The following is a 27,359-nucleotide window of genomic DNA, read 5'->3' as shown; positions in this document are numbered from 1 at the left end:
TTCCATGCAGGATGTCAGAAGGTGCATCAACATTCTCTTCTCGATCACGCTAACCGTTTTGTTAGCGAACACATCGGCTCGAGAACAAGGAACTTGGGTAAGTTTACCGTCCATAAAAGTGGCAACCCTGGAGACCGCACGGAATTCAGCATAACGCGCAATGTTGCTAGAAATCAACAGTTCCACTAATTCACCACGGGCGAATAATAACTGCAATAAGAATCACGTGTCATGTACATATGCACGTTAAGAAAATTAATGCGCGTATCTACAAATGTCTGTAATCTTACTTTAGGCGCCAGATCGATATTAAATCTTCTATACTCCTTCTTGATACGGTCTATGCTCCACTGTTTCACATTCTCCTTTCTGTCAGCCTTGTCCTGATCAGTCTTTTCCGCGCCATCGACTGCGGCACAATCTCCAGTACTCTCGGTCTGGGTGTCCTTCGAAGAGACGTCAGGTAGGTCCGCATCGCTGTATGAAAAAAGAAACTAGTCAGAATATACGAGATACCATCTAAAATCGTTAAACAGTTAATTCATGCAGATCATTTCTTACTTGGAAATATACCAGATTTCTTCGATGTTCTCGACTGTGGAATACTGGTCACTAGCTTTCAAAAATTTTTCGTCCCCCTTCAAATCGACATTTGTATTCCTAGTATTACTTTTAACCGTTTTTAAATCTTCTATCCACTTTTGCAGGCCATCGAAATTAAATGTAGCCCACAGCCCTCCGTAATATTCGTTGCTAAATAAAATAAGTAAAAATTCTATTTAATAACGCACAAATATTGCCCTGATTATAAATAGCTTATCATATCATATTATGAAGTGTGAAAGAAAATCCTTTTATCTCTAACAAAAATACGTGATAAAAAGTCAATCGAGATTATTACTTTACATTCTTATTTTTCCTCAAATGATCAAGCTACTTAATTTTTTGCATTATTAAAGAAAATTTAATTAAAAATAAAAAAATCAAATTTAAAAATCAATCATGTATCTCTAACACCCACAATTGTACATCAATAAACATTGACAACAAATCTGCGCAACAAAATTGTTTCATACAATTTTGGCATATTAAACATTAAAAAGAACATTAAATACTGATAACCAATCGCCTTTGTAATCTCGTACGTCAAACATGCTTCGAATTATGTACATATAATTGACAGGTGACAGAACGTCGGTCCAGGGGAAAAGAGGAGGAAAAGACACGTCAGGCATCCGGTCGTTTACCTGTCCAGATGCAGAACCCTCTTGCCGATCCTGCTTGCCGCCGCGGCGACGATGGACTCGGTCATACCTGTCGGAAATCATGACAGTGGGATGAGGATTACCGGCGAGGAAAAAAATATTCCTCCTCGTTGGCAAACGCGACATGTTCCCGTCATGATAAAAATCAATACCTGTTCCAACGACGACCACGTCATATTCGGTCGGCAGATCGTCCTCCATGGTTGTCTCTCCCTCGGCGGCTGCTTCGAGTGCCTCGGTTGCTGATCGGGTGCACGGGTGCGACAATCAGTACGCGTGCGGCGAATAAATTATAAATTCGCGATATATATCGGACACGGGCCGATCAATTCATCTTCCACGGCGACCGACGAGATTCGCGTAAAAAAAACGACCCCGCCCCGCACGCGACCTTCGCTCGCAACTCTCGCGCGCACACACAGAGGCCTGGTTCAACCCTTTTTTTGCACGGACTTTGACAGATCGAACGGTGCAAAAGCAGCCAAAGGGGCGAGCGGATTAGCGCATATGCACGACCATGATGTAAGAAGACAGGTGTAACAAGTCCAAGGATGCACAGTAGACATTTTCATTGACCAATCAGAAACTGGTCCGAGATAGTCTCGCGCTCGTCGCGCCGCGTCGCGTCGCGGAGAAAGACGTGAAACAAACAAGAATGCCTGTTTTCATAAATGCGAACAGCTGGAACAATCACTCTTCACTCTAGTTACTTTGTTGCCTCTATGGTTTAAATCGCGTGTTTGACAAGTTGTCAACTTTACTCAATTTTCCTTAACTCGAGAAACTAGTCACGAACTTGGTCAGTACTTTCAATACCTAACATATATATCTTTTTCATTCTGAAAATTTAATGAGCATTACATTAATCTTTTAGAAAATTCAATTTCAGATAAAGCACAAATAAGTACAAAAGATTTGGGAAGGATGGTTAACGATTTAAAACTGGAGTGCTCCTTTTCCTCTTGGTATCCAGCGTTCAAGAAAGATTCTCTAGAGGCCAGGATTCTTCATATTCCCGACGAAGTTCTAAAGTATTTGGAGTATGACACGTTTGTGTTGCCGCTCGAGGCAGCGAGATCTTTACCAGAGGATTCCGAATGGGCCGACGGCTCGCCGGTGACGTGCGAAGAAGAGGTATTTATTATTCTTTTTTGTTTAGGAGATGACAGAATAATCCAGCAATTTCTATATATATAAATCTTTTGTAGGAGATAGATTATCAACCAACGTTTCCTGAATTCAGTCAACAAATACAGGAAATATTAGATGAGTACGATGCAATATTTGTCAAGACAAACTGGAGTACGCCTGCGGTAAATTATTTTCTGCTCTGCATTCCTATTTCACAATTGAATCAGTCATTTTAGAAAGACTGTTTTTTTCAAAATTTCCATTTTTCTCAGGAAACAACAAGCATGTATGTCTACGTGAAAAAAAACTACCATGTGCAGTAAATTTTTCTAAAATGAATGATTCATTTCATGGATCAAATGGTTGTTCATAAATTTTCTATTGTATGGATAGCAATAATGTAATTTTGCAATAATTGTTTTAATATAATTATATGATTTATATTTCTATAAGATGAAGATAAAATTGTAGTATAATTTACAATATATAATTGTAATTGTCTCACAGGATGCCATGTGGGTTGCGCCAACAAAGACTCTCAAATGCAATACGCTAGAAGAGGTCTACCTGTTGCTGAAAAGTTCCGACAGGATTGCCAAAGATCTAAACGTCGTGAAATCGTTGAGGGGCTCTGATAATTCTTTGCCGTTCTGCCTGGTGCTGAAACAATGGCGGGATATTAATCCGTGCGCAGAATTTCGCTGTTTCGTCATGGATAATGAGCTCATTGGTAATTCATCAACTCGATTTCACTTTTCCCTTCAACTATTAAATTTTATTCGGTATTAACTCCTTTCGTGTCTCTCTGTTTGCCTTTACAAAGTTAATTTCCGTGATAACAAATCATATATCTTACGCAGCTATAAGTCAGAGGGATATATCGCAGTACCACAGTTCCAACGAGTCAGAAAAGTATGATATACAGACAGACATCAAGAGCTTGTTTTCGGAGCGTATCAAGGGCAGATTTCCATTGCGCAACTGTAAGAGCACCGTACTAAAATTAATGACGATATTCGAATTAAGGCCTGTTCGTTTTCGCTGCACTAGTTCTGAACTAGTGCAGCAAAAACGAACAAGCCTTATAACTCATTCGAGTTCATTTTTCTGGTAGATTCCTTCGACGTTGTACGATGTAAAAAAGATAAAGTGAAAATAATAGATTTCGGTACGATGGACGCGGCGTCTACGAAAGGAACGCTTTTTACGTACGAGGAGTTACAAAATCATATCGAGAACACGCCGGAGTTCCGTTTTATCGGGGAGGAAATAGGTATTCAGCCGAAGCCTCCTACGCAATTTTGCATTCCGCAAGAGATCAGCGAGTTCTTCCAATCGAGAGATAACGTCACGTTCCTGGACATTATACAGAGGGTATGTCTTCCGGTTACTAAAGAGAAATATACGCTTGCAAGATTTGGCGACTTGTTTCAACGTCGCTTTTAAGTTCGACGCTTAATCGTGGTATCATAAGTTTTGCTTTGTTACAGGAGGTGGAGAATCAGCGGAAAGAGCATGAGAAAGAAAATGCTGACGTTTCAGAAAGTACTTGATGTATATACAACGTATAATAAACATTTTCCTTATATACGAACATCAGCTGTAACTCTTTTACTCACATGTACAAGGGGTACAAAACTTAAGAGAGGGGTTGTAAGTTATTGTTACATTTTATCTTTCCCAAAGAGAGGCTAATATATATAATAGCAAGTACAATGCGCTAATAAATATACGCGCGATTACACACAACGAGCGGATTCTACTTTTTAAAATATATAATACATTTTAGCCCGTTTAAATCCTACGTTTTGAGATCATTCGATTACAGGCGCTAAAGGGAATAATCGAACTTGTTCAAGTTATTTCGCTGTTCTTACCAAATTCCACAGTTTCTTCTTTATTTCGGTAACGATACGCTTTACAAGAAATTCTGAATTACCTGCTTGCAATACAAACCCATTTCCTGATTTGTCAAAACCGATCATTCTGGTAGCGCATCGCGACACGTGAGTTACGATCCGAAGCTCTTGATTTATGTTATATAGTTGTATAAGTACATGCAACTAAATGCTCCTGATCATCGAATCGTCTGCGTATGTGTGTGCGTGTATGTGAATGAATGTACACCGACAGGATATTTAAATACAGAACTTTCACTTTTATTCTGCCAGACTCTCTTTTTCTATCATTACATTACATAAAACGATTAAAGGCTATCCTACCGCTTGAAAGAATTATCATAATATTGCAGTATTTTTCGAGCCATCGGCCTTTTTACCGAGCGACGTCCCTTATATAGAAAATATGTCTTGTTTATGTACAATATGCAATCCTTAATACTTCAAGTTTGGAAAAAGGATCCCCGATATATGTACCTCCGGACAAGTTAAATACGCTGTACAGTCATATCCAAGGAGTATTCTCATCTCTCTTTCTCTCTCTCTCTCCCTTTCTATTTTTCTCTGTTTCCTCCCTCTCGTCTCACAATCTTCATAAAAACGAAATTCATAGGAATGGGGGCGACTACTGCTGTGTGCGATTTTACAATTTTCATCAGTGGACCGAGGTACGTTTCTGAAACCCGAGCTTCTCGCAAAACAACTCCAGCAGCTTTTCGCATCGGGCATCTCGCACTTAATCTGTACAGTTCTGCCGAGTATTAAGGACGAAAGATACAAATGCTTAAATTCTAAATTTTTCGTAACATACTGATTTCATTAATTTTTTAATAATAACACAAAGACGCAATTCGCTAGAAATTATAACATATGCATAGTTTACCGTTGAAGACCAACGTAGAAATTACAATCTTTTGCCAATTCTTAGAAAATTACTACAGGAATATTATTCTATATTTTGACTTAAAAATGCAAACGGTTCTAAATTTCTGGATAGGGCGTTGTTTAAGATTTAAACAATGAAGTTGGTTACATTCTTCCATCATACTTTTATCATGTAATTTAGAGATTCGGTGAGAAGCAAACCATATTTCCATCGCGCATTTAGCATCAAATCCTATTTAAATAATTTTGAATTCCTTTATCATCCAGAAAACCAAAGTAGACAACTGCGCTTGACTTTTTGGAAATTTGATACGAAGCAAAGACCAGACATCTAAAATCTGCGTGCAATACGATGAAAAAAGTTGCGAAATTGCTTCGCAAAATAAAGCCCTATTTACAGAGTGTCCCTCCCTTCTTTCGCGAGCAAAATACGGCAGATTGCTTCGTCGCTGAAAACCTCTCCTCCACGTTAGTCGCGATTGCAAATTTGTGCATCGATCCCTTGCCCACAATATACACGCGAATACCAAATCGAACGGATTTTATCTAAAAGGATTATTATCCCAAGCACCCCCGTGTGAAAAAATAAACTTGGTTCTTTCTTAGAGGGGAAGTACGATGCCGTTTCGCGTGATAAAAATAATTTGCTGCGCATCGCTGTTCCTATAAATAACGATAAACACACAGTAAGGTGTGAGAGCCCTCGAGATGCCTCCAACACAAAGTAATATTAATATCATTGATGAATCAGAGCGGTGCCGCGGTTCCTTTCACATAAAAACCCATCGACTTTCGCAACGTCCTCCGGGAAACGTCCCTTCTCGAGATCGCGAAAGGGCCGTGTCTCTTCGCGGCGCATTTCGCTTTCGAGGGACCACCCGGTCTCTTTCTTAACATTCAACGCGTATGTATAGCGGTGTACCGGTCTAAGAAATGTTCCCTTCGCCGAAACACGTGGCTCACATCGTTTTCCCTATCGTTCGTTATGTACACGGGAGCGCACTTCCTTCGCGCTCGCCTCCGACGATCGTTCTCTCCGTCTGCGATTAATTTCATGTCACGTTCTCACCCCGACAACACGCATCCCAAATCGGGACGTATGACGTCTTATAGTATGTTTAAAAGACGTCTTGTAATATGACGTCATTAAAACGTCTTAAAGATGTCTTACAACGTGTCTTAAAGACGTATTGTAATATAACGTCTTTAAGATGTCTCTTAGACGTCATATATCCCGATTTGGGACATTGCGCGCTCGCTGGATACGTTTACATACTCGCCCACATGTTCTCCCCTTACAATATTCTCAAATTATCTCGACTGATTTGTGCTAGACGACATTGCGTAGCTTAATGAATGTACGTTTTGCGGTGTACGGCCGTTCGTTCGTCCTTCGAGTCTCCTCCATCGTCTCTCCCCCAGACAACGTGCATGTCTCAAATCGGGACATACGACGTCATAAAGACGTCTCATTTCCCGATTTGAGACATATTATCTTCACTGAGTCGCGTCTTCCTTTCGCCCTTTGCTCGCTCGCACTCGCAACTTCATCCCTTTCTCGCTTTTCCTTTTTTTTATCTTTTACTATACGTCGCTCGTTTTAATGATACTAAAGTGACATACAACAGCATTCATCCTCTCGGTTTCTCTTTCTCCCTTTCGCATCCCCTTTCACTCCTTCACTCGCTCTTTCTCTCTCTCTCTCGCTCGCTCGCACTCTCGAATACTGGTAGGGTGTTGAGTGACAAAAACAGTAGTCTTAACAAACATACGTACGATACAAAAACTCTTAAGTTATCGCTTAACGGCCAGTGTAAAGCGGGTTGTTTTATTTTATCATTATTTCTTTTCTTCTTCACTCTCGCCCTCTCTTCCCCCCTCTTTCTCCCTACCTCTTTAAGTACCTGAAGAATCTAGCTTTGGGAAACCTTGCCCTGATCCGCAAGAACGCTGAGGCCCTGAAACCGGTGCCGTATCTCGGTGAGATCGATCTCCCCCCTCCCTTACTGGGTGGCGAACGGGGGACCGACAATCCGCCCGATGTCTTCAACCATCTCGGAGATCGAGCTCGCCGAAATTACACCGGTTTTGATCCGCGCCTCAAACGCGTCCCCCTTTTCTCTCTCTCTCTTTCCTGCTCCTTTCCTCCGCGAGTCCGCCGTCGGACTTTGCCTTAACGATGAAGACTACACACCCCTCTATGATAAATGCGATTGGTACGACTAAATTGGGTGGCGAAAGGCCAGACTATCACCGATTAATCGAGTGGTACACGCACATCCGACACGTGTGTGAGCTAGAAGCTATCCTCCCATTGACGTCCCATTCAAAAAATACGCATCTCTATTTTAGTTGCGAGACACTCGCTCGGAATTTTATACACACGCGGAGACACGCCGCTCCGACATCTCTCTCTCCGTATTTTTTTTCTCTCTCTCTTCGCCTCCTTTCCTTTCTCTCTCTCTCTCTCTAATATACAGGAAGATAGAGCTCGTTTTTCTTACTTTTACCGCGGGAATAAATACATTGAAATTGTTCTCGCTTTATACAAGTGGCTCGAGTGGAAACGCGATTCTCTTTCTTTGGGATACGCTTCTCTCGCGCTGAGAACGAAGAAACACCGAGAAAGCCGCGAAGAAAAATTGCCGTAAAACGTAGAATGAAAAAGACGGTTTACAAAAGAAGAATGGGAAGCGCGTGGTGTTCCTTTTCTATAAATCAATTTATTTGATCTATAAACGAAGCTTTCGAGCTTATATTTTCTTTCGATTACAAAGTAATCCTCTCGCATTTGCGTAGACCGCCCCGATTACATAAAATCTGATTTCGGTATGGAAATAGATAAGATGAGATAATCAGATCGATCTCGCTTCTATTAAGAGTGCAATTTTTTCTCGGAATCTTCTTCCCCCTCGTGATAAAACTAAATCGAGAAAGAGAACTCTTCAGTAGAAAAGTGTGTGATCTAGGCCACGCTACAGTAAGATCGCAATTAATATCGGACAGACATTAAACAGATCTGCGCTTTTTAATCGCTCCTACAGTTGGAAGAGTTAGCGAGTTAACTAAGTATTACTCAGAACATAATTTATTCATATATATATTTCCTCACTGTTACAGAATAATTATTCCCGTAGCTAAAAAAAAACTCAAATTATTTTTAGCGCTGTAAACCGTAATTAAAAAAAAAAAAACTTGGATCAAACCGCGCGGATATGAAAAAGGAAAGAAAACGAAAAGCGTTAGACGTGTTTCTTCTCGGGGTTAGCGATTAGCGTTTTCACGCCGCGAGATCACAGAACTTCTTATTATGCGAGAAACACGAACGATTGTATACGTGGATATTCGAATTTCCACGCTCCGGAGCCCGTGGTAATAGAGATAAACTAGGAAGAGATGAAGCGCACGAGGTAGGTAATCTTGTTCGCCCTTTAACCGAATGGTCGGAAACCGAAAGGAACGTGTTTCGCGATGTAGCTACATTCATAACGAAACGATTATATCACATATACGTCTCGTAGAGAGAAAGATATTAACCATTTCATTTGCTGGCATACGTGTAGAATGTGTAAATAAGGAAGAAACGCGATAACAAAAAAAAAACACTATCGATTATTCACCTTAGATTTTCCATTATATGATTTACAATCAAAATTAACTAAAAAGATTGCAGCGTTCTTCGACAGTTCCATTTTGGCGCTGTTCTGTCAGAAAATAATATTGTTGTATAAATCTATGTATTTTTTTCATAATTTTAATACCTGTGACGACGCCAAATTCGAAGACACTATATATAATTATAAAAGTTCCCTCTTCGATCTCCGTTTAACGGTCAAATAATCATGTAATCTCTATATCAGATATGCAATAATAATATATAGTATATATATATATATGTATACATCCAACAAATATTATATCCTTAATTCTCTTCTAAACGTAACATTAAAGATTACCGAAACAAATAACTGGAATTATTCTACGTAAGTAAAAAAAAAAAAAAAAAAAGAAAACAAAAAGGATCTACAGAATGATCAGATTAGTTTAATTACAATTTACATATTCTACACGTATATTGCTTTCCACATCGATTCAGCGTTTCCCTTATGCCTTCTCGACAGAGCCTTCACTTTGGTTCATATCACGTAATGAGACACTATTCACAGGAACAGTTATACCTCGATTACTTGAAGCTACGATATTTCTTTTCTTGCAACATCGAAAGAGAACAGAAAAAGAGAGAAAGAACAAACTCGACGAAGTTCTCTATATATTTATACTGTATACATATATATCGCGCGCCGGGATAAAAATTTTGGAATGGATATCAGCGCCCGACATACGTTTTTTTTTTTTCCATTAATCGTAATTATCATAACGAAATGTTAGATAAACTCATACTCCCACGCAGCCTCGTCCCGTTCTCACGGAGCTTTTACAAGTTACAAGTTTAGAGTAAGTCCATAGTAAAATTTGCGGGCATTCACACGTTTCACGATATAGCACACGGAGATACGATATAAATCTATCATTCTCATCTGAAACAAAGTGAAGCGTTTTTGTACTAAAGTGCAGCGATATATATATAATATTATACCTTTTCAATGAATTATCTACGCAATGTACAATCGTGGATTTTTACATGCACCATGACAAGGTATGGTCGGGCCGTACAACAGACAGCTGTTAGAATGATCCGTATAGAACGTGTTATTGCCACTCCACATCTCTTTTCTTTTCTTCTTTTTTTCCTCTCCCTCAACTTCATACGCCTACGCGTACTTGAATCGGGCGTAAAGTCTTATCCAAATGATACCCCGGTGTTCTTCGAGGGTCGTCTAAGAGCAGAGTTCCGAGAATTTACACAGCGACAATTTTCTCTCTATATAAAGTTAGAGTTATACAGATACAAGTAAGCATTACACGAAAGGCAAAGACGATGCGACTGCCAACGAGACCGCACACGTCCTTGTTAACTATACCCTAATATTTCTTCGGAAAGAGAACTCTATTATTATTTGTCTATTCAGTCTGACCACACCATGTTACAACGTGGAATAGCTTTGCCATGATATAGACATACTGTAGGTTGAATTATATAAACTCAGGCTCTCTTTCTTTACTCTGCGAGGGAACTATTAACACGATCGTTACGGTTTTCGCTTGCCTTTTTTTATCTTAACGCTTTGTTCACTCGTCGCCTATTCCTCGCCACAAAAAAAACGACTTGACTAGATTGCATCGCTAAAACGGTCCTTAACGATTAAAAATCTAAGTCTGCCATACATAAATGATCTGTACCTTACAATCTAATATCGTAATTAACACCTAATGGTAGAGGGATGACCTACTGGTTATCGACGATAACTATTTAGTAGTAAATCGTATGTCTATTATATTCCCGTCCTTTCTCTCTCTCTCTCTTTTTTTCTCTCCTTTCACGCAATCATTCATACATATATTAATATGCACGCATACAGCACGCACATCGACGTGAAATAGATCCATTGTTAATTTAAATGGAGAATATTTCTTTTGCTCGCAGCTGAGCCTGCCTGCCTGCGTGCTAATGCAGCCGCCGAATGTTTCAAATATTGTAAGTGTGACAGATTCACGGAATTCGCGTCTAAGCGCGCTTCAATATTTACAATACCATTGCCATGGATCTATCGATCCGCGAATAAGATCGTTCAAATCATGCTTTTTTTTTAGCGAGAAGCGTTAAAACCCCCCGGGGCCCGGTTTCGATCGCGCTGAAACGCCCGCATCGTCGTCGCATCGTGAACCACCACCGACGACGACGACGACGACGACACGCTAATGGTATAACAACACGTTGCGATGCTCGCGCGAGCGTTCGATCGCTAGGACTACCTCTTCTTGCCGGGCTGCTTTGACGACAGCCGCTTCTTCAGCTTGTGATCCGTCGACTTGACCGTCGTCGCCGCCGTTGTCTTCTTCTTCGGTCGTTCCGGCGAGCCGTTGCAGCACGCGCAGTTCTTCTTCACGTGACAGCGCAAACTTGATCTTCTGGCGCGGCAATCCGCCGGCTCCATTAGTACGATATTGCTCGTCTCGTCCTCCGACGCTTCCGATGCCTTGTCGCTCGATACTACCATCGTCTCCGTCGCCGTTACCATCGACTCTACCTTAGACATCCGTTTGGGAAGCGTCGCTGCCACCGCTGCCGATTTGTGATCGGCGCGATTCAAGACCACTCTCGCAGCGTTCACCTGCAGCTTGTTTTCCTTTTTCTTCATGTAAGTGCAGTGCCGATCGGAGGACAAGGATTTTAATATTTGTACACTGTCCTCCAGGCCATTGCTCAGCGTGACGTTGTCTTCTACCTGGCTACCGATCGACTCGCTGATACTGGAGTCCTCATCGTCGGTGCTGGACCTCGTGCGCTCGGACATTGGGCTCTCCCATGCCATGTACGAGTCCATGCGCACCTTGGACGACGACACGCGCTTTTTGTTGGTATACGTGTACTTGTTGTGCGTGGACAGCAGCGGTCCAGCCGCGCCCAACGGTGACAATGGCGACGGTATGGTATGATGGTCCGCGGTATTGCCGCTCAACAGAGTCAAGCTCTCATCGCCCGAACTCGCTGTCGAGGTGTTGTTAACGTTCATGCTGGGCGGCAATGATTCCGAATCCAAGTCGATGTCCAATTTCATATTAGATGGTATGCTAGATACGCTGCTGGGTGTTCCTTCTTTCGAGCCGCTCCTCAAGGTCAGTTTCACGCGATGAGTCATATCTTTTGACGAATCGTTCTCCAAAGAGCCAAGATTTGCCGGTGATAGCCTGGAGATGTCCGAGTTGCTGTTCGACGCTTCATCCTGGCTTAGATTATCCAGGGTTAGTCGCATATGTTTCGTCGGAATATCCAGATCCTCCTTCTCTCGCTTCCCTCTCTTCAACGGATCCTTTAAAGCTCTCGCGCGTTGACTCACGTTCTTCTTGCGTTCGTTCGTTTTGAAATCGCTAGTTGGGCTGGCGTCCCTACTGCCGCTAGATGAGTCCAGCGACCGGAAGTATGAGCTGTTGTACGATTTGCCCAGGGACTGACTGCAGGACGCATCCTGCGAAGAATGATCGAACGACGGCGAGTGATTCGTGTCGAATAGCAGATCTGCCTCGGGAAACAGCTCGCTGGTACTAGGTTCGTCGACTCCCAGATCTTCGCATTCCTCTGACAAGCTCTTTTGCAATTTGATCTCACGTTCGTATGCGGCTTTTCTCTCCATCTTTTGCTGCATCATCTCGCGGTCCAATCTTGAAATCAGCTGCGATTTCATCAAGTTGCTCTTGTTGGAGTAGGGAGTGTCTAGAGTATGATTCATGAAGTACTTTTTCGCGTTTGCATGATAGATCTGTCCGCTCGCCATCTCAATGCCCTGACCCTTGTTGATAATCTGCAGCACGGTCTCGGAGTTGTCATTATCCCTGTAATTTTGATCGTGACAATCAAATTCTCTTTATCAAAATTTTCAATATTTGAAAAGGTTTCTGGCTTTAAATAACATTTAAATTACATAGAAACTTTTTTTACAATATTTGATATAATCCGAATCGTTTACCTGTACACTTTTAACGGCTCGTGGCTCAGCGCGTTCATCGGTGTAGGAACGTATCTCCATGGTGTTGTATCCGGCGAGATCTTTCCTTCCGATTCCCAGGCCTCTTGCAAGCGTGCGTTTTCGTATAGCAGCCCATTCCCAACTTTGCAGGATCCGTCGATTGTCTCGGTGGATTGCTGCACAGATGACTCCTGGCTATCCGAGCTGCTCGGTCCACCAGTAACCAGGAATTGCGTCGTGTGATCGATAACGCTCGATTGCTTGTTCGTGGAAGTAATGGGAGACATAGACTCTATAAGAAGAACAATATGCGAGAAGAATTAATTGTCGATATATAATATCTGGCGAGAATCGACATGTTGTTTACGAAGCTGTTCTTAAAAATACATTATTTACCAAAAAATTCATTTTTCTGTAAATTATAGTGCAATTATGCAACATATGTATAATTAATTTGAAAAAAGAAATATCTAGTCATCTTAGAAAAAAATATTACAAATAAGAATTTACTTATTAATCGATATTTTTTAATTTGAGCAAAAAAATTGTAAAATTTATTACATATAAAAATTTGTATATACATTGTGCTATGAAAAGAGTACAAAAACAACTGAGGATTTAAAAATGAAAAATGAGCTAAACGTTAAAACATAAAAAAGTTAATGAGACACACAAATACACGTGCAGAAAATATACCTAGTTCCTTACCAATTTTCGTATTATTTTGTAACGACGTGGCGATATTCGGGGAGATCAAAGTTCTCGGCGATATGTTTTCCTGTATGCCGATAGTATTGTCGAATTTTCTCTTTACCGTTTTCGGTGAAATAATTTTGGTACCAGACGTTATCTCGGTGGACGCTTCCTTCGTGTCCTTCTGCTGTTGCTGCTGATTTGCATCGTTCAGCATGGCGCTCACATCAGTCTGCTGAGTAAAAGTGAGCGCAATGGCGCTCGCTGGTAAGGATACTGACTTCTCGGTGTGTAACTGCCCGTCCTGAGGGGATTTCTTTTCCGGTGAATGGGAGACCGCAGCAGCCGGCGCAATGCAGACCACATTTTCCGCCTTCAGAGCGGCAGATGTCGATGTTAGTTTATGCATGCCCGAGTTGTAGAATCTCGTGCCCTGCAGCGGATTGCTGGTGATGACGCCGCATAATTGCTGGTTGTCCGATATCTCGCTGATGTTCCGGGTTCCGATCAGGCTGAGGGTGGGATTGCTCTTGTTCTGCACCACGATGGCGGTGTTCGTCGCCGCTGATTCGACCGCGATCGCGCTACCGGCGGCCACTGTATCATTCTTCAATGTCAGCTCACCGATAACATTGGGTTTATCCGGTGTAGATACCGTCACAGTGGCTGTCTCTCCAACGAACGGCGTGCTTCCGGTCTGCGATATCACCACGGGCGTGCTCTGAACGTTCTGCGCGCCGGTCAGCGTCTGATTGTTCGACAACGTCTGCAAGGTGGGCTGCATCTTCATCTGCTTCATCTGCGGTTGTGCAGGGATTAGCTTGCTCTGATTGAGGAAGGACTGTAACAGTAAAGTGTTGGGAACTGCGGTGCCGCCGGAGGTGCGCATGGTCGTCGGCATAGCCGTGAGCAGCTTAGATCCGGTGGATACTATGGTGAAATGCTGCTGAGTGCCCTTCATCAGTGGCAGCACGAAACTAGGCATCAGTACCGACGTACCGCTCATCTTGCCCGTGACCGAGGCGAGCGCCTCGCTGACGCTCACCGAGCCCGATTGCAGTGATTCCTGGACAATCACCGTTCGCGGCTGGCCCGTGCCTGGCTCCGTAATGATGAGATTACGTCTCTTCATGTTCAGTTCGACGCCATCGTTCGAGTCATTGGTCATATTGCGCACCTCGGCGCTCGCTTCTCCGCTCATCGAGGGTTCCTCTGGTGCAGAGAAACCGGCCGGACTGTCTTGCACGTGTACAACACCGCTGGACGAATCCTCGCTGCCCATAGTCCTGCCGAGATCGTCTGTGCTAGGGCTCAGTTCGGAAGTCTGCTGTCCCGCCGGCTTGCTCTTGCTCGAGCTTGATTTCTTCCTCTTCGACGATTGACTCGGATTGGTTGGCGGATTGGATCTTCTGCGGGGTGCCGGTTTGTTGTTCAGATCCGGCGAATTTCTCAGCTGCTCCGCGTATTCGTCGAGAATCGCGTAAATCCGTTGGGCAGTCTGTTCATCCTCCTGTGGCTTCTGCTGCGGTTTCGGTATCGGCGATGCCTTGGATGTATTAGTCGCGCTGCTTTTGACCGCCTTGGGTGTCGATTTTTTCACATTGGTCTTAGCAGCAGTCCCAGCTGCGGCGGACGACGGTGTCGATGGTGTTTTGCCAGCTGACGGTGGTATCGGTGCTGGCGCCGGCGTTACGCACGGGCTCGAGGAACTCTGAGACGTGACGCTCAGTGCCGGCGACGCCGCTGGTTGACAGTAGCTGGTGACCACGACCACTGGTGTCGTGGAGTTACCCGCCTTAGCGGTGCTGCTCGGATTTACATAAGCCAAGGAGACCTTCTGCTGGTACCCAGATTCCTGTTGAAATGTCACAGTACTGCCGTTGCTGGTAAATGCCTCGCTGTTCGCGCTGGACTGCGCCGGCATCATCAGTTGCTGCGCCAGAGTGCTAACAGATATCTGCTGCGGTTTGCTTGCCTGAGTCTGCTGCGTAGTGGTTTGCGTCTGCACGGTTGTCGTAGTCGCGCTATTAGAGATCGACTGGTGAGACTGTGGCTGGATACTCCTCTCCTTCACCTGTTCTAGCACGCTCTCGAATTCTCGTAATTGTTCCAAAGTTGTCGAGCTCACTGGATTGGTCACCTCAATCGGAGAACCGATTAAATTGTCCGGTCTCACGGTTTGTTGCTGTTGCTGTTGTTGCTGCAACCTCGTCGGCGTCAAGACAGCCTGGATGGTGGTTCCCGTCAGATTCTGTTGTCTGACCGGCGTACGAATGATGTTGAGCTTGACCACGGGAGTTCTGCCACCGGGTACCGAATTGCCGTGCGATATGATTGTTGGTGGGATGAGCTGGTTCGGATTATTGGTTATTACCTTGTGCGTGTATATAACGCTGTTGGACGAACTGGCGTTCTGCACGAGTTGCGTGATCGTTTGATTCGTGACTTGATTCGAACCGATGGCAGCGCTCGCCGAGGCGTTATTCCCAGAATTCGGCACAATGTTGACTATCTGCCTGCCGGCCGACAGTTGCAGATTGGAAATAATTGATTGCACATTAACGTTTCCGGCGTTTGCCTGCTGTTGTTGTTGTTGATTACTCGGCACAGACGTCTGTACTGCCTTCGACAAATTCGTCGTTGTCTTCTGCGCGGATGTCGTCACCGTTTGTTGAACACCTCCCAGCGGTGTATCTGTCGCGGCACTGGCAACCCCACTTGCGGTCGCATCAGCTGGTAGAGTGTAGGTTTTATTACGAAAAGCCTGTTGGAACTTGGGTAGAACAGCGTTCTGGCCGGTCTGCGACGCGCTCTTCACGATGGAACTAGTGCCGGTTAGTCGATCGTAGGCGTTTCTGTTGGACGACGCACCGCCTACCGCATCCGCACCGCGTTGTTGCGTCGTCTGTCGCGCAAAGTTCGCACTGCTACCGTCCTCCAAGTTCTGCAGGCTTAAAAGATTCCTCTGATTGGACACAATTGGACTGGCAGCTGCGAGACGGAGACTGCCGTCGGGTTTGCAGATGACCTTTAACTCGGGCGCGATCAGCCCCGTCGAAGACATCGTGCTCGTCGCTGTCGTCATCGTTGTGACTGTGGTCGCGCCTACGCCCGCGGAGCACGGCGAAGAAGGTGATTTTTTCGGTGATTGGTTGTTCTGCTGATTGCTCGCACGACGTATTTGCGCTATCGTTCTCACCGGACTCGACGACTCAGTGATGTCGAGTTGATGGACTACCGAAATGTTGTTGGCAGTCATCGTCGTCGTCGGGTTCGTCGGGCCGATAGTCGTCGGTGACGCAGCATCCAGTAGCTGATTGGCCTCCTCGCCGACGGTGTCCGGCGTTCCGAGGTTCGACGACGATCTCAATGGTGGCGTTTGACCAGCTGGGCTCATGCCAACTCCGCTGTCGTGGCCGCCTGTTGAAGAAGGGGTACCCGGCAACTGTATGCTGTTGTTGCCACCACCACTGCTACTTTGGTTGCTAGCCACGCTTGGGGTGCGCGTCGGCCGTGGGGGCGTGCTGCCACTAACGTTAATGCTTGTCGGCGTACCCGTGGCGGAACTTGGGCTCTGCGGCACGCCGCTTCTGGAGAGTTGGACAACGTTCACCGTGGAACGCTGCCGTGGCGGTACCATCATGTCCAGCGAGTTCAGACCCGGTACATTTTTGGCTAATATGTCGGAATCCCTAACAGCCTTCTCGATAACACCAAACTTGGTTTTACCCAAGTTGGATTTAACGGAGCCGAAATGATGATGATGATGACGGTCGCGACGTCCGTCGACTATCACAGGACAGTTCAGGTCGCTTTTGCCGCCGGTGTTCTTACTGCTCGCGGCACGTTCCTTTTGCTTCTTCTGATACTGAATTACACTCTTGTTATTCGGTGAGAACGGCATCGATTTTTGTATGTTGATCAGTTCACTGGTGATGTCACCGCTACTCAGCCGCTGCTGCTGCTGTTTCTTAGCACGGCTGGTCAATTTACGATCGACTTCGTCCGTGCGTGTCAGCACAATCTTCGGGTTCAGATTTAGCGTGCTGAGCATGGGCGCAAATTTTGCAATGTTGTTGGTCGCCTGTTGTTCGGCATCCGTCCGACTACTATTGTTAACATCCTTGTTCTTATTTAATAAATTCTTCTGCAGAATTTGCGAAATCCTCGACGGCTTTTTCGAGCTTTGTGGCCTGAACATCCTAAGAGATTTCAGCACCGCAGGATCGCTTCGCCTTTCAGTAATGATTAATTGCGCCGCGGCGGTGTACGCTGAGCCCTTGATCGTCTCGCGCTTATTTTCGTCCATGTCGGCGGAAAAGAGAGTGATGATGTCGCTGCCAACGTCAGAGCCGCTGGCGTCCTCGTGCGCGTTCGTATGCCGCACTTCTTCGTTCACTAACATTTGAAAATGCGAGACAGACTCGACGGTGAGCTTCGATGTCTTTGAACGGTTGGACTCCTTACCGCTCGATTTGTTGGATTTCTTCTTGGTCTCTAACCGACAACCGTCGCTACCCAAGCTGTCAGTCTGACTATCTTGCGTGTTGCTATCGCTGTCCGACACCGAGCTAATCCTATTTCTAAAATGCTTTGGTTTACGTTCAGCGCTGTCGTAGTCGCTTTCGGACGATCCCAACCGATGGATCTTCCGCGTTCGTGCAGTGCGTCGTACACGCAATACACTGCCACTGTCGGAATCCGTGGTAGTATCATCTAAACTGCGACGCATCGATGAACGTTTATAGCCGGCTGCCGGCTGGAAGCTACCGAATTGCTCGGAACTATCGGATGGCAAGTCAACCCACTGCTCGTAACCCTTCTCGATACCGAAGAAGACGTCTTTAGTATCGTCTTCCGATGGCCAATCCTTGAACTGCGAATAATCAATGTTCAGATACTTAAGCTCCTTGTTCGTATTGCGCACCTCCTCTTCGTTTTCCAGGTACCGCTCGCATAAATTCTTCAACTCCTTCCAGTCGAGCACCCAACTGAGCATGTGGTAACGTGGACTACTCAGTACTACGGCCAGATCGTCGCACAGTTGCGGCGATAGACCCAATTTCTCACCGTCCAGCACTTGGCTGGGCACAGACTTCTCGTCATAATTCGCCGAGCCTGTCACCGCATCGCCTTTGATCAGAATCAACGCATCCAATGTTCTCTCCACATTCTTGCCCGGCGTCGTGCTAGCTTCCTTCAATTGTAATTTATTATCATTCAACTGGTTACTGCCGGTAAATTCGCCGCAATTAAAACAGAGTTCGCCGAGCATCTCGGATGAGGATTCACGGTTCGGATGCAACGGACACCTGTTACTGATCGACGTCGCTGGTGTTGCTATGTCAGACGACGTAATGTCGGGATTCTTTGTCAGAAGGCTCTTCAACAACTTATCGGTTCGTTCAAACGTTTTCGTTACCTGACCGTTTTGAAAATCTATGCCTTTTGCAACGGTCAAATTTTGATGCGGTGGCTGCGCTTCCAAAACTGTCGAGGGCGTCGAGCCTGTTTCCGTGACGTTGTTATCTACCATTAACTCGGATGTCTCCTTGATAACTGATACAGAGAGAAGATCGTCTTCTATAGTTTCCTTGGGTTTCTCCTTGACACTTTGCTCCTCTTGCGAAACGCCATCTTCCTTCGCCTTTCCACACGCCACCGCCAATTCCTTTATTCTGTCGTAACAGGCTCTAGTAGGATGTAAAGAGAATGCCGTCAAAACGCATTCCCTTGCTATGCCAATATTGCTGTCTACTACGTCCGCCAATTTGAGGAATTGCGTGCTCAGACGCTTGGCGGTTTCGCGCACCTTATCCTTGTCCGACTTCGCCTTCTGACTCTCCAGTTCGTTCATATCCGTTGTTAGCGCTCTGATGTACAGTTCGATCACCAAAGGTTTTATAATCTCGCCGAACTGCAATTAAAAAGAAATCCAAGAAAAATAACATTTGTTTAATTAAAAATAGATTTAACTTTTTTTGCCTTTAAACACGATAAAATAAAATCTAATTTTCCTATTTTATTAATAGATATATTTAACTTTTGGTAATTCTATATTCTCACATAATACATTTTTTATCTATTGGCTATCTCTGGCAGAATAGAAAACCATATCTAAATATTTTTAAATATTTCTCAAATATTCAATTTTTCAGATAAAATCTTTACTTACATGTTTTGCAAGTACTGCACAGAAGATATAAATATGTTGAGCACTTTCCGCGGGTTCAATTAATTTTCTAATCATGCCGGGCAGAGTCAGTGCAACGTCCTTCCATTTTGCGTGCAATAGCGCCCAAGAGTTCAAAATCTGCTCCAAAATATTTGCACCGGTTTCCGATACCGGTCGAACCATCCCGGCAGTAACGAGATACTGCGCGACCAATTCCGCGGCCTTTATCGAATTTCTCCAAACACGCGCCGTTCCATACTTCGTTGGCTTCTCACCGCTAAGCCTTTGGACCAATTCAAGCCCGTCGTTGAGGTCCATTAATTTTAACTGCAACAAAGCGCAGTTATGAATTCCAGCACGGCAATATTCGTGCAGAACGCAAAACACGCGTTCCTTCAATCACAAGGAAACCAATCGACCTTCTGAACGCATTCACTAGAATTCTGCTTTCCCACGATTCCGATCGTTTGAAAAATGTGTTTTTAAATTTTCTGAATACATCCTCGTGGTTCAGCAGATCTTGGCAAATTAAGCAAGTAGGTCGACGTGACTCATAGCACAGTGATCTGACATTTTCGATGATACTCTTGGAGCATCAGAGATGCGTCATAATTTTACTTCTCCAAACCAGATAAATTACTTTAAGAACATCGTTTGAAATTTACATATCTACTTATATGCTTGCATTTTGGCAACTTCCTGACAATCTAAATCGAATGAACATCTCTTGCGACAAATCTGACGTTTCTGATCGATACTTACTTGAGCGAAAATATCTTGCGTGCGTTTCAATTTGTACAAGAGAACAATGTACACGTCGATCATGTAGTGAACGTGATGAGACTCCGAGAGCGACCGCAGCTGATCGCTTCGTCTAAGGGAGCGCATGCACGCGGCGGCGAGGTTCACCGCTATGTCCTCGCAGCGGTCCTCGCAGAGTATCTTCAGTCTCATCGTCAGCAGCTCGCCTTTCTCCGAACAACAGAATTCTGAAAGAGCAACACACGCTTCACAACACGCCTCTCGATGGTTGCCATTCAACAACGTATTAAATCGTGAATTTTCACGAGTGAAAAAGCTAGAGATTGATGAATTTATTTGCTATTCAAACTCAATTGCCGAAGAACTTATTCAGGTACCATAAACGATGCAATCGGAATTAAAATAAAATCAAGAGTTGAAATAGATATTATGAATGTATGCGGAGAACAAGAGTTTCTCGATGATACTGGTATAAATGGACAATGATATAAATGGCACTTCGAGTTTTTTCTGTGAACTCGCAATATACGGTCATCGAGGATTTAAAAATAGCTGAACGAAATTAAGAAGTCAAAGACACACAATTGGCTAAATAATATTGTTAGCGATCGCAAGAACAATTAAGAATTTAATATACGAAAGACAGATTATTGTTATGCATTTGCATATCTATCACTACAGACCTAATCTCTCTTTAACTCATCTCTTTTACAATTCGCGAACAAACTCTCTAAGTTTATTAGCTATAATTGTATTAAATACAATACAATACAAAATTAGATATTTTCTCTTTAATACATTAACCCTCAATTGTGGGTCGCAGTCTCTGGGACTCCTGTATTATTTTGTAATTTTGATCAATTATATATTTTTTTACAAAAACGAATAAAACTGTATTCTGCCAATCACAATTAACGCTGAAAAAAATGTAACAGCATGTATACAGACTGGAGAATAATAATTATTTATTTTTTCATATCTAGAAGAGAATCCCTTTTAAAAATCCCTAGAAATCCGCTAGTGTGCAACGTAATTAATCCGACGTTATTAAGGCGAGATAACAAACTCCAGGTGCTGTAAACATAATGCTATTTTCGCAATAAGGAAGTTAATTTAAAATGACTTTGGATCATACCAATTTTATTGATATAATGTGATTGTTTGATTTCAAAGATTAATTAAAATTTTTTATAAAATCTTATGATATATCGCGTCTTAAACTCCTAGATTAGCTAAACTTTTTAAAATAAATCTTTAGTAATCTCCCGTGCTGCGCATATTTTCACCTTAATAACGCCGGGTTAACAGGTGCGCGCAAATATACTTGTTCAAACAACCCACTATTCCACCAAGATTTGGCACAGGATATTATAAGATCGACGACACGTGATCTTATTTTTATTCAAATTTAAAACGGAACCGTGCTAGATCGAAAAATGGCGACGATAATTCTCTCTTCTTACCCTCCTCATGTTCGGAATCCGGTTTGCCGTTAAGTATGCTGTCGAGGACGGGATGCGTCCATGGATTGTTCACCAGAGCCAGCAGGGCGGTACACCTGGGTGCAGCGGGATGTTGCACCAGCTGAGACGCACACCTCTGCAGCGTTACGCAGAGGTGCGTTTTGGCGGCAGACAACTTCGGCCACTCCCCGCGCAATACCAATGTCAATGTATGTCTGCGCAACGGAGAACAGCACAACATGAGTAAAAGCCGAAAAGAACAGACAGCGGGACATGTTTGCGCGGACTTGTTTTCGTATTTGCCTCCCAATGTTTCGCGATGTCGATGGCGCCTATCGCGAGGCCGAGATAAGACGAAGGGAAGAGAGAAAGAAATATCTGCATCCTGGAGAATCAGATTCTATACAACTTGAAGAAATAAACCCCGATACTTTCAGTTCTAAGCTAAGATGGAGACTGGTGTCCTTTTTCTTTTTTTAACTCGTTATCTTTAACCCATCGCAAACAATATTTATTAGATCATATAATTAAATGTACGGTGATAAGACACCGTAATTTAAATGATAAGAAGGAAAGTTAATTTAGATCTTGTCAGTTCGCGATAATCTGTTGCTCCATCTCAGCATTAGCAATGGTAAAGTCGCGAACGTGAAACTCTCATTGGAATTAAAAATTAGATTAAAAATCGGACTTCCTAATTACTTATTCGCGTCTAACTCATCCGCGAGATTTAATTCATCTACCGGCAACAATGGCCGAACGCGGCTTGCTAATCAGACCTCCATTACTGCAGGGGGAGACTGGAAACTTCGCGAAGAATAATGTTCTCACGCATCCCTTTTTGGACCACCCTGTACCCGTAGGGTGCCTCGGTTGTATACCCGTCACGTTAACGTGAATTTGCGTCGCATTGCTATTCAAAATTCCGGGATCGTTTGTATGACGGTGCTACATACGTGCAGATTCATTACTCAGAGCAGTTCCGTCTCTCTCGCCGCATTTCTATCTCTCTCCCGCTTTCTCCCTCCCGTCACGTTCATTTGCCGTAGAACGTCGCTGTTACATCGAAACTCGTTTCACGCTACCTTTGTGTCGAAAAAAAACTCCGGCGGCTGGTAATACAAAAAAAAAGTCGGCTGTGTACATGCTACGCGTTAAATGGGTCACATACGCGCGCGGGGACCTCATAATGCGACAATAATGAACATAATTAATGTAACTTGACAGTTTCTCCGACATTATACATTCAATTATTTAAATCCTCAAATAATAATGAACTGAAAGAATAACGTTAAGAGAATTCTCGCTCACTTTGAACGTTAAAAGCACTTTAAAAATTACACGCGATAAAAATATCAGTATTCCAACTTACAAAAATAGACCACTGATGGTATTTGTCGAGCGAAGTTCGACTCGTTTTCCTTTTTCAAAATAAAGTATAAACCTCCGCACACAATTATATAAACATTAAAAAAACATAATGTCGAGATTGCGTGTGGTAGCTTTTTTTAACGATGTAATCGTCAGGCAAGGAACGATCGTAGTTATGCAACGGTATATCTCCCTCGCCCTTGTACGTGCCTTTGCGAAACGAGTTCCCCTGTTAATCGAGGGTCGGCTACATAATCGCGGACGCAACAACAACAACAACAACAACGATCGACGGACGACGTGTACCCACCTGTGAGCCCATTCTATGAGAGACTGGATGGCCTCGGGCGGTGCCGCAGGAATATAATTGGTGACATGCTCCCAGGCTGACAGAAGCGCATTCACCTTGTCGGCGTACTTCTTCTTGCTGTCACTCAGCGTCGCCTCGAGCCCCTGCGAAGCGAAGAAGCCGCTGGCTCGATTAAGAGAAACCGGGAAAATCATCGGAGGGATGCTGAGGGACAGTAATCGCGTCGCGTCAGCACTCATGCGAGACGCGAGGCGATTCATCCTGATAAAGGGCACCGAGCGCGTTTTTCGTATTGCATCGAATCCCTCGATATACCCTAGTTGTCAATCGTTTTGTCCGGTTAAGAACGTATCTCCCGTCGCGCCTAATTACAAATCGTATTAATTTATTTGTAGATATTCGGTATTTACATTCGCAGTAAACAACCAATATTACCTTACCTTAAGTAACTCTAATTAATTAACTCAATGTGTTTGTCCGCTTCTATATCTTATGTATCTTCGTGCTTTCTATATCTATCTTCGCATTTCTGCCCTCCTATCTATCTTTCATTCCACCAACCACATTTCCGTACATTTAATAAATTACATTTGCAGAACTAAAATGTAAAATATACCACCTCTGCCTCTCTAGAGATTTGTATTTGTCTTCATTGAAGACGTCAAAACACATCAATGTATTAATGTTACGTATTACATTATTAATGCTATTAATTTGATATTGAGGGCAATACTTATATTTAACGTTTAAGCTTTAAAATAAAACGAGAGACTACGCCATAGGTTAACCGACATTGATAAATTGACCGTATTGAAAGATCGAGAAAAACCGCGCGAGGGAAGATTGAGAAATATAAATCCAGAAGAGATAGTCGTGTCGAAAAGATCATCGCCGGAGAAAGAAGCGCAAAGTTTTCACTCAAAGAAGGGACGAAATATTGAAAACCATGACCCAGTAAAATGTTCTTTGAAAGAACGGTACTTTTCAGCTCGATACATCATAGTCGACAATTTTACGTTGGCGATACGGCGTGTAAAAAAGAAAAAAAACGGTATTGTCGCGGGTGAGAAAATAGCTTTTGGATTATGCAATTTCTTAGAACATACCGTTTTCGCGAGAAGAAGATTAACTTTACTTGGAAAGTGATACAAAGTTTGAACTTAAAATGTATACCTTCGCTGTCACTTCGCTAAAGATTTATAGATGTTCAAGCGATACAAAAAATTATTTCGAGAAATCTAAATGTTACAAAGAAGCAGTTATTCTCAAAATTATCTAAAAAAAAAAACAAATTTGATCTAGAGGTATAGAACTAAAGTTCAATAGAAAAAGGGTTGTATCAAAGGAGCTTAAAGTACTATGTCATATGTTCTGAATGCGAGAACCGACGACGTTGGTTTCTAAAATCGAAGAAGTTTCCATTCTAAACGGGTTAAAAGGGACCCTACCGCATCTGTGCGCTTGTTTCTTTCAGTAGAAAACGCGGCCGCACATAACAAGTGTAATGACATTTATCCAGGGGACTTTGAAGCGACGTTCCCTTGGCAAACAATGTTTACCAAGGACCACGTAGTTCCCCGCGGAGGATTGATAACGCGGTTAAAGCTGCGGGGTTATTCGGAAATCGTATTATTCAAAGCAATTACCTGCGCGCGCTAAGGTTTCGTGCGAGACGAAAAAAAAAGGCGAACCGAGTTACAAAGTAAAACTCATTTCCTTCATCGAGGAGATTTTACATGAGACTCGATTCGTCATGTACAGATTTCGCTTCAGGTTTTTGCTTGGTTCCGCTGACTCACAATTTAAGAAAAGAAAAGAAAGAAAAGGCTGCTTTCTTCATTATACCAAAACAACCATTTATCACAACCAATAATTCACAAGAAATTCTTTTATTTATTGTTCATAATAACAATGCAATAAATATGTCTCAATTAAATTTAGTACTTTATATTTGTACCTTTATATATGAAAAGATATCCGTGAAAGTTTCGTTAATTTTAATTTTAATTATATACATTTTATTATTATACGAGCTTGAAGTTAAGTTTCATTGATGTTAGAAAGTAGCGCTAGAGAAGACCTTAACGCATCATTATCGAGATAGCTATTTTATGGATGTTGCGGATATTTTGGGACGCAATACTCCGCGCGAGATAAAAGCGCTTCGATATATATAGCGCGGAAACGCATCAACAAGATTTGCGCGAATCCGATGCACCACCGTAAACATGTTAGATCGGATGGAGTTCAGCAATAAACCGCAAATACCCGGCGATTGAAACGAATTTGACATGGCACTGGCAAATCCGTCGAGTAAATGTCAGCCTTGATTTCCATCGGTTCTTTTTGTTAATCACAGTTCAATGAATCTCGCTCGTTTCGCTAACGCTGTGTACAGGATATATATATATAAAAAAAGCGCTGCTACAAACGAGGGGTTTTCGGAAATATATTTCGCTCCTCGCTCACATTAAAAATAAAAATAAAAACGTTAAACGAAGATCTGAAAACGTTTCCGTTCTGATAAAATTCCTGCGCGGTTTATAGATTTTGTACCCAGATTTATAAAAATAAACGATATTAACTGAAAATAGATATTTACGTGAGTTTTGTAAATAATACCGATATAGCGATAGTAGCCAGGATTCCTCTTGCTCTGTCAATTGTTAACTAAAGATACGGAGGACTTATGTTACCCCCCCTCCTACCCGCACACTTGTAACGTTATCATCGCGGGCATGGGGAAACGTTTTTCCTTTGTTCGCAAACATTTCTCTTCACATATTTGAAAGGAGTATTTCCTCCGTCGAGAGACGGAGAAAATATGGAAGTTCTTATCTATCTCGGCAAAGTCTTTATGTCACATAATATTATTCTGTTTGCCATCTCCTGCCATGTTTCGCTACGTGCGCATCTATCGGGCGTCAATAATAAAGATTGCCGAAAGAATCAATAATGCTATTCAAAAATAATAACCGAGGGATTCAATGTGACGAAGGGTTTAGTGCAACGATAGTGTCGTTCACTTTTCAAGAGCATGAAAAATTAATCTAAATTTATTTTCAACGCGACTATAAAGATTAATGCTTTCCACTTAGCGCTGATAAAAACGAGACGCACCTTTAAAAAATATTCCTGTCCCTTGGAGCTCGTGAACGAACCACCGTGCGTCGCTGGAACCGACGATTGGAGCTGCAACAAAATAGAATAATAATAATATTAAAAAATATTTAAAAGTTAGCTCTATCGTATTCTACTACGCTAAAATTAAAATGTTTTAAATCGTAAATCGGACGTGGTAATTGAGGGATAAGAATTAGCGAAAGTATTGAAATTTCAGGAAAGGATATTCGACAAACAATTGTTCTGCATATGACGTAATCGATCACGTTCGCTCGAGTATCGCACAAACGAGAGCCAGCCGATATTTAATGTTTCAAACGCGTTGCGCAAAGTGTAACGCAACATCAGTGCAAAATCGGCGCGACTATACGCGCGAGTGAGGGAAACCCGAGGAGAAAGATGTCATCCTCTCTCGCAAGCGCGAGACGTCTCACGACGTCGCGACGACGCTTCTCGCGGGGAATACCGCCGACGGTATTCCCGGCCGACGTACGTATTCAGGAACGTACTCGACACGTCGCCCACAAATTCCCCGCGAATGCGCCCGATGTATCGTGCATCCGGAATGCCGGGGAGGTGTGTGCGGCGAGATTCCCCGGGTGTGCAACGTGGGAGAGCGCAGAGCGCATCTTCGCGCTCGCGATCGGCGAAGAACCGCGTGGACCAGACGTAGAGGTAAACACAGTGCGAGACACGA

The 27,359-nt window shown here is 43.2% G+C and overlaps 2 protein-coding genes across 3 annotated transcripts in view; one reads left to right on the top strand and one right to left on the bottom strand.

Moving 5' to 3' along the window:
• Positions 1 to 1,963: 1,963 nt before the first annotated feature.
• LOC112456323 (cell division cycle protein 123 homolog) lies at positions 1,964 to 3,990 on the top strand. 2 transcript variants are annotated; one of them, XM_025018781.1, is made up of 7 exons: positions 1,964 to 2,064; positions 2,155 to 2,399; positions 2,474 to 2,578; positions 2,904 to 3,126; positions 3,257 to 3,379; positions 3,511 to 3,770; positions 3,887 to 3,990. In XM_025018781.1, exons 2-7 carry the CDS (start codon positions 2,190 to 2,192, stop codon positions 3,947 to 3,949), a joined length of 984 nt encoding a protein of 327 aa, XP_024874549.1. In that variant the 5' UTR covers positions 1,964 to 2,064; positions 2,155 to 2,189; the 3' UTR covers positions 3,950 to 3,990. The 2 variants fall into 2 exon arrangements, with proteins under 2 accessions (XP_024874549.1, XP_024874550.1); XM_025018782.1 differs by having other exon boundaries at positions 1,980 to 2,064; positions 2,140 to 2,399.
• A 543-nt stretch (positions 3,991 to 4,533) lies between these two features.
• LOC112456308 (mucin-16-like) overlaps positions 4,534 to 27,359 on the bottom strand; it is a 29,390-nt gene continuing 6,564 nt past the window's right edge. The window contains exons 2-9 of the mRNA XM_025018764.1: positions 26,660 to 26,731; positions 23,540 to 23,682; positions 21,859 to 22,073; positions 20,396 to 20,622; positions 19,634 to 19,960; positions 13,474 to 19,375; positions 12,766 to 13,057; positions 4,534 to 12,631 (exon numbers count right to left, since the gene is read on the bottom strand). Coding sequence (XP_024874532.1) covers positions 11,050 to 12,631; positions 12,766 to 13,057; positions 13,474 to 19,375; positions 19,634 to 19,960; positions 20,396 to 20,622; positions 21,859 to 22,073; positions 23,540 to 23,682; positions 26,660 to 26,731 — 8,760 coding nt within the window. The 3' untranslated portion in view covers positions 4,534 to 11,049. The remainder of the gene's footprint in view (positions 12,632 to 12,765; positions 13,058 to 13,473; positions 19,376 to 19,633; positions 19,961 to 20,395; positions 20,623 to 21,858; positions 22,074 to 23,539; positions 23,683 to 26,659; positions 26,732 to 27,359) is intronic.

The sequence above is a fragment of the Temnothorax curvispinosus genome, unplaced genomic scaffold (assembly GCF_003070985.1).
Source record: "Temnothorax curvispinosus isolate PA1 unplaced genomic scaffold, ASM307098v1 QBEX01006738.1, whole genome shotgun sequence".
In the NCBI taxonomy this organism is placed as follows: Eukaryota; Metazoa; Arthropoda; class Insecta; order Hymenoptera; family Formicidae; genus Temnothorax; species Temnothorax curvispinosus.
Note: the sequence above shows the minus strand (reverse complement) of the source record. Positions and strands in the feature narration are given on the sequence as shown.